The sequence below is a fragment of the Egretta garzetta genome, unplaced genomic scaffold, assembly GCF_000687185.1.
Source record: "Egretta garzetta isolate BGI_Z169 unplaced genomic scaffold, ASM68718v1 scaffold59, whole genome shotgun sequence".
Lineage (NCBI taxonomy): Eukaryota > Metazoa > Chordata > Aves > Pelecaniformes > Ardeidae > Egretta > Egretta garzetta.
In genome coordinates, this window is record NW_009267230.1 from 97,368 (window position 1) to 103,772 (window position 6,405).

General features: G+C 44.6%; 1 protein-coding gene across 1 annotated transcript in view; it reads right to left on the bottom strand.

The window, feature by feature from the left end:
• Positions 1-38: 38 nt before the first annotated feature.
• The window catches only part of DCAF12 (DDB1 and CUL4 associated factor 12), a 25,629-nt gene continuing 19,262 nt past the window's right edge, over positions 39-6,405 (bottom strand). Inside the window, exons 8-9 of the mRNA XM_009647333.2 lie at positions 3,223-3,407; positions 39-2,463 (exon numbers count right to left, since the gene is read on the bottom strand). Of these exons, the coding sequence (XP_009645628.1) occupies positions 2,305-2,463; positions 3,223-3,407 (344 nt within the window). The 3' untranslated portion in view covers positions 39-2,304. The remainder of the gene's footprint in view (positions 2,464-3,222; positions 3,408-6,405) is intronic.

Consider the following 6,405-nt stretch of genomic DNA (forward strand, 5'->3'; position numbering starts at 1 on the left):
GAACATTCAAGAAGACCCAATTGTCTAGTTTCTTTTAAAAAAAAAAAAAAAAAAAAGCAGCATCTCAAGCCCAAATAAAAAAACCTAAGCAGAACATGTTCCCTGTGACAGAGTGATCTTACACAGTAGCTGGAGGAGTAATCCCCAAAACACGCATCCTGCCACACTTCATCAAGACTTGTTTTTCCCTGTATATTTCCACTTTTCAAAACCCCTAAAATAACCAAAGCAGTATGCTGCCATCACAGAACAACACAGGCACAATTACATCTTTTAAAAATAATGAACAACTCTAAGTAAAATTTTAGAGCTCCTTCACTACCCCATGGTATATAATTTGCCCCTTTTCAGAGGAAAGCCTGAACAGTCACACACACAGCACCGTGAACTGATTCAGCTTAAGCAATCAACCCACAAGGGAAGCAGAACTATGAAATGCCACCAGATCTGTCTGTGAAGCGCCCGTGTCAGTGGTCAGTGTGAGTAAATAACACTTCTGGGACAGGTGCTCATCTGGGAGAGCTCTTCTCTTGCCAGGATTTCCACATGGATGGGAGGGAACTGCATTCCTTGCAGGATTTCCATCCAAGTCTCTGCTTTAAGCCTGAGGCTCACTGCTTGGCATTACTGATGAAGATACGGAATACAAAGACAAGAGAGACCGCAAGGACACATGCGGAGTAGCTTTAGGCAGCATAGCAGGAACCGTGTAAGGACTAGAGCTACTCTGCAGTGGTGGCTGTGATCTCCAGCAGAGACAGGAGAACAGCGCACGTCCCAGCCTTGTCTTTCTTCTCGTCTTCAACCAACTGCCCATTTGGAACCAAAGTAGTGAGGTACAGGCACACTCTGCTCCACCAGTGACAGAGGCAGGGGAAAGGCATTAATCCCAGCAGAGGACAGAGGCATCAGTAACAAGCCAAGAGTTTAGTGCCTGCCAAAAGGCTAGCAGGAGCGCGCTGGAGTCCTGCATTTTAGCTGAGTATTAGGTAAGACCATCACCCTGGAATGCATGCGCTTCACAGTTGGACCTGAAGGCCATCAGATCTATTCTCCCCACCCAGACCCACATGAATTTTGAAGGAGTTTGAATGCAGAAGGCAACATGGGATTTGGGGAAAGACTGAGACTCTCCTGTAGCAAGCAGGATGACAGCAGATGTTAGCACAATGTGAGCTAACAGCAAGGTATCTTGCTACATGGAAAGCTTCTAGCTTGCATTGGTTAAGTCCAAGATGCACTCGTTAACCCTGAAGAAAAACCAGTTTATTTATTCCATTGACTTAGTAGAGGAGATGGCCAACCAGAACAGCTAAAATGAGAAAAGTCTCCACAACTTGGGACAAAAACCATCCCGGGTTTTAGGCAGTTTATGAAGAACCCATGAGCTACCATGGCAGCATACTTGGGAACCTTGGCTCATCTGGAAAATGGACATATTTAGTTCATTTTGAATGACAAGAAAACTCGTGTTACCAGCCCCCATTTCCTCTGAGCACCTCTGCAGGCCCTCAGTGTAACATCACCCTGCAATAGCCACGCTGCAGAACAACCTATGCAAAGTCCAGTTGTGCAAGCCAGTACCTGGGACAGGCAGAGAGGGATCAGGAGACGAATTTTTGCTCCTGACACTACCAAAAACTAAAATTCAAATACAAATGCACTTTTGAAAACTCCCACTTCCACGGTTTGGGCTTGATGGGCAATACCCCTGGTGAATCCATCCCTGGGCTCCAATGAGTACAGCTTAAATTTACCATATTCCTCTACGTATAAACAGTGTCATTAGACTTGTACTTTTAAAAAATAAGGTCAACCCAGGCCAGCGCCAGGCTCTGCAGATAAAGTAGTAGCTTATCTCTTATAAATATTTTTAATATTTTTTAATTACAAGTAGTCCTCACTCCAGGTAATATAACTGACACAAAGTACCTGCACACACGCAGCCCCCAGACTTTCACAGAAAGCCCAGAAGCAACCACTCTGTAAGAAAGGAATCCTACCTCACAGCAAAGGAGGGGAGGGGGCACATGGCCAAGATAGCCTAAATGCGGGGGGAGAGTCATTTGGAGTAAATACAATAAAAAGGGATTTCAAAACCCCTCCATATAAAGAATCAAGGAGGTTAAAGCAAAAAACTGGTTCAAAAAGATGTACAAAACTGTTGGAGACCAACAGAAAACTCTGCCAAAAAATAACTTGCATTTAAATCAGAAATCAATGGCATCACACAATTCTGTTGTTAAAAAAAGGAAAAGAAAAGTGGAAATCTGTGTAAAGATCAGCATTTATAAAGAGTTATCATTAGCTCCAGAGACCAGCGTAATTCCCATGAAGTCCTGATGGAAGGGGGCCTCCTGCCACAAAGAGTTTCGTTCCAGACGAGTCGTAGCAGTGGGTGTAAACAGCATTTGGGAAGAAATTTATGTCAGAGAAATAATTCCTCCAGGTTTCATCATGATTCTGTTAAAGGAAAGTTTAGATTGTTATTATTGCCCAACAAACCCAAAACCTTGTTTCACAAAAGCAGAAGGTAGCTTCCAGAGCCAGAAAAGGGTTCTTTTTACTCCCTGAAGCTTCAGACAGATCAGCTTGAAGATGCCAGAGTTGTCCTGAAGCTTGTTCTGAGGACATTTGGGCCAAACATTGGAGGGGGGAAGGTGAAGGGTAGGGATGACACCACGTTTCATTGTTTTTTAAAGTTACATCAGAATAATACAAAAGATAACGGAGAAAAGTTAGACAAAGCCATTAACTGCTTTATGATAACATAAAGGAAATTGAACTCAAGTGCCTACCATGGCATTACCACAGAGAGCCACAGTTTCTAAAACTGCACACAACTAAATTAAATCTCTCTTACTTTGAGTACCACCTTAGAGTAGCACATTTTTGAAGGACAACAATGTATTTTGTGTTTGAGGTTCTGAAAACTGGAATTTAAGATTACATTCGAAAATGTGAAGATACAAAACCTAGTTCCTTTATGAATCAATTCATAAGGAAAGTACTCAGTATGCCTTACACTCAAGCAACCAACCATTTGATATTCTTTCATAAGGCTTTTGTAGAAAGCAATTCTGCGGCACTTCTTGCTTTCCATGTTATTACAGTTATCGGTTACATGATCACTGTTTTGCTGGGACGCGTTTAAAAGAACCAGTTCTCAAGCCCTACAGCACTCCTGTGTAAAGAGTCACCCTACAGCTACAAGCTACTCACCAGCCAGCCTTTCCCAGTAGTCAACTTCAAAATCTCACTTCCCCCTAATCTCTGCTTCTGTCCATAGCAGGCACATGGGGGCTTTTCATCCAGGAACCTCTGGGCTCTGATATCGTAAAACAGTAAGGAGCCTTGCCCCGTTCCCACTGTGATGATGTGCTCGTAGAAGCTCACAGATCGAATACCTGTTGAACAGAGAAGGGACATAGAACGCAGTAAGGAAGATGGATGCTTTGGCTCTGCAGTGCTGCTGCTTGATGTCTAATACTTTCTTTCAGAGGAACTACCTACTAGTATCCTCCACAACACACCAGTTTCCCCACTGCTACAGAGCAGTGCAGATAAATCCCACTGATGCTACTGAAACAGCAGCTTCAATTACATGTACTACTTCCCTTCTCTGAGGCCATCAGTGACACTGGTGGTGCAGTGTAAGAAGCTTCATTCTCAGCAGGCCCCAGCTCTGTCAGATCAGCAAAGATCGTAAGCCATTTAGGATCAGGAGCAGCTCTGTTCTGTTTGCCACAAGCCCCTAAGTGAGCACCCAATGAGCAAGACACGGCAGCAGACAGAGGAAAAAAACATCACATTGGTTTCCTCCATGAGCTCACACCCTATCTAGCTAATTGCCCAGCTGAGATAAGTTACCGTGTGAAAAATTACTGCCAGCTGCCACTGAGTGCATTTTGTGGATCAACAGGCTAGCTGTTAGCAAGTATAACTACAGTAATCACTAGCCACTTCGCTGCTAAGATAGATCAGGTTCTTAAATAATTTTGAAGCTATCTCTGCTCAAATATTCTCAGGCAAGCACACCTTTCTCGTTGTAGCTGGTGCTTTTAGCACTTCATCCAGCAATGAAAACAGACTAGGAGTCCTACAACCTAAGCAACACCATGTTACACCAGCACGTGAGAAGCTACAGCAAAGTATCCAGTCCAAACAAAACATTCCAGCACAATTCAGTTATGCCATTAGGTTGAGTAAAAGGAGTAAATTTTGTTTTCACAAAAATCTAAATCTGAAGCCTCAGCTAAACAAGGATCCCTTGGAAACAGTCTTGGAGAGATTCAGTGTGTAGCAATTTGCAAAATGTCCTGCCATCTCAACACTGTTTCTTTTGCAAAAGGTTTTTCTGTGTAAGCACTCTACCCCAAATAACTCTTCCACACAGATTAAACCCTGACATACTGTCCTAGGTTAATTTTCATCCTAGCAGCTGGTATAGTGCTGTGTTTTGGATTTAGGATGAGAAGAACATTGATAACTGACTGATGTTTTAGTTGTTGCTAAGCAATGCTTACACAAGTCAAGGACTTCTCAGCTCTCAGCTCTGCCAGGGGCACAAGAAGCTGGGAGGGGGCACAGCCAGGACAGCTGACCCCAACTGGCCCAAGGGCTATTCCAGACCATAGGGCATCATGCTCAATATATAAGCTGGGGGAAGAAGGAGGAAGAAGGGGATATTTGGAGCAATGCCGTTTGTCTTCCCAAGTCACCATTACACGTGACAGAGCCCTGCTTTCCTGGAGATGGCTGAACCCCTGCCTGCCCATGGGAAGTGGTGAACTAATTCCTTGTTTTGCTTTGCTTGCGCACACGGCTTTTGCTTTCCCTGTTAAGCTGTCTTTACCTCAACCCACAAGCTTTTTCACTTTTACTCTTCTGATTCACTCCCCCATCCCATTGTGTGAGCGAGCAGCTGGGTGGTGCTTAGCTGCCGGCTGGGCTTAAACCACAACACGTATCTATGCTTTTCCTTCCTGCACAATGTGATGCCAGGTTATCAACTCTAGGGCTTTTTAAGCCCCCTGCAAAGTACCACTGAATTACAGCCTAAACAAGCATTCAAACAGGAGGGGAGAAGCAGCGAGTTATGCCAGCTACATCCACGTGCCAACTGCTGTCACCATAACAAGTGGGACTGAATGTCACGAAACTTGTAACATACTGGAATACACTCAGCAGGACACATGGCAGCAGACATCCGAGAGGTGTGGATGCAACCAGGGAGTTTCCCCTTCCCCTTTGTACTGAGTCCTAACTAGAAACACATCCTCATCCTTCTGCCTCCGCAACCCGCTGTTACATCCACAGCCACCAGCGCCTGGTAACACAAGCTTACAACAGGCAAGGCCACATTGTTGTGCTCCAGATGCGTGGTGAAGTCTTGGCTGTAGGCTTAACAGGTGAGAAACCACTGTGCAAGTCTCACAACTGCTGAATTAGTTTTGCCAGACTTGTGTAAGAATCTCCACTTTAATTCAGAGAACTGCAAATGCATCCGAGGAAGTTGGAGACACTTCTCCCCCCAACCCCTGTTATAAGGGCCTGTCTCTGGCAAATACATCCAGAAAGCTTTAAGCCCTCTGCAATCAGCAAGAGCAGTCACTTGGAAGAGGAGAAAAACACAGGAGGTGACCTCTTATTATTGCTCCAAAAGTGCTCTTGACAAGCAACCCAGCAGAACACTTACTTAACAGCAACAGGTGATGGAGTGTGAAAGCAGATGGCATATGCTTTTCAATGCAATTTATTATTAAAAAGCTATAAAATGCAGAAAGACTGTGGAATCCGCCAGGAATCTGTGATGTACCCACTATTAAGATGATGTTTAGAACAGGCTTTCAAGAACAGCACTTCAAATTGGCTCCTAAGGGGCTGAAGTATCTCAGATTAATCATTCCCATCAAACTAAAAGCACAACCTGTGCCTGATCAGTGAGCTCTCCAATACACCAAGCACTCTACCACCTGTGGACACAGGCTATTCGGGTCAGCAAATTTGAGTCTCACTCTTGAGAGGCAGGGAGGCTCTACAAATCCCAGAAGGAAAAGACAACACAGTAGCATGTCCTACACAAGAAGCAGACACAGTATGCCGTGCTGCGCAAGCTCTCTCCACATTAACATTGCTGCCTTCAGGATATAAAGTCAAGGGCACAGGACATCGCACTGCATGCCAGCTGAGCAGAGAGCAGTTGCTCTTGCAGATCACGAAGTTGAGTCCAGGGCCTGCACTTCCCTGTACAGCTGCTAAGAAAAGCAACAAGATGCACTAAAAAGCATTAGCCACCTTCTGGGTAAAAACCAGCCCCAGTTCCAGTCTTACTAAGCAACGACCTTTCTCTGACCTTCTTTTGTACACAACACTAATGATCTGAAGCTAATGCGGACTTACCAT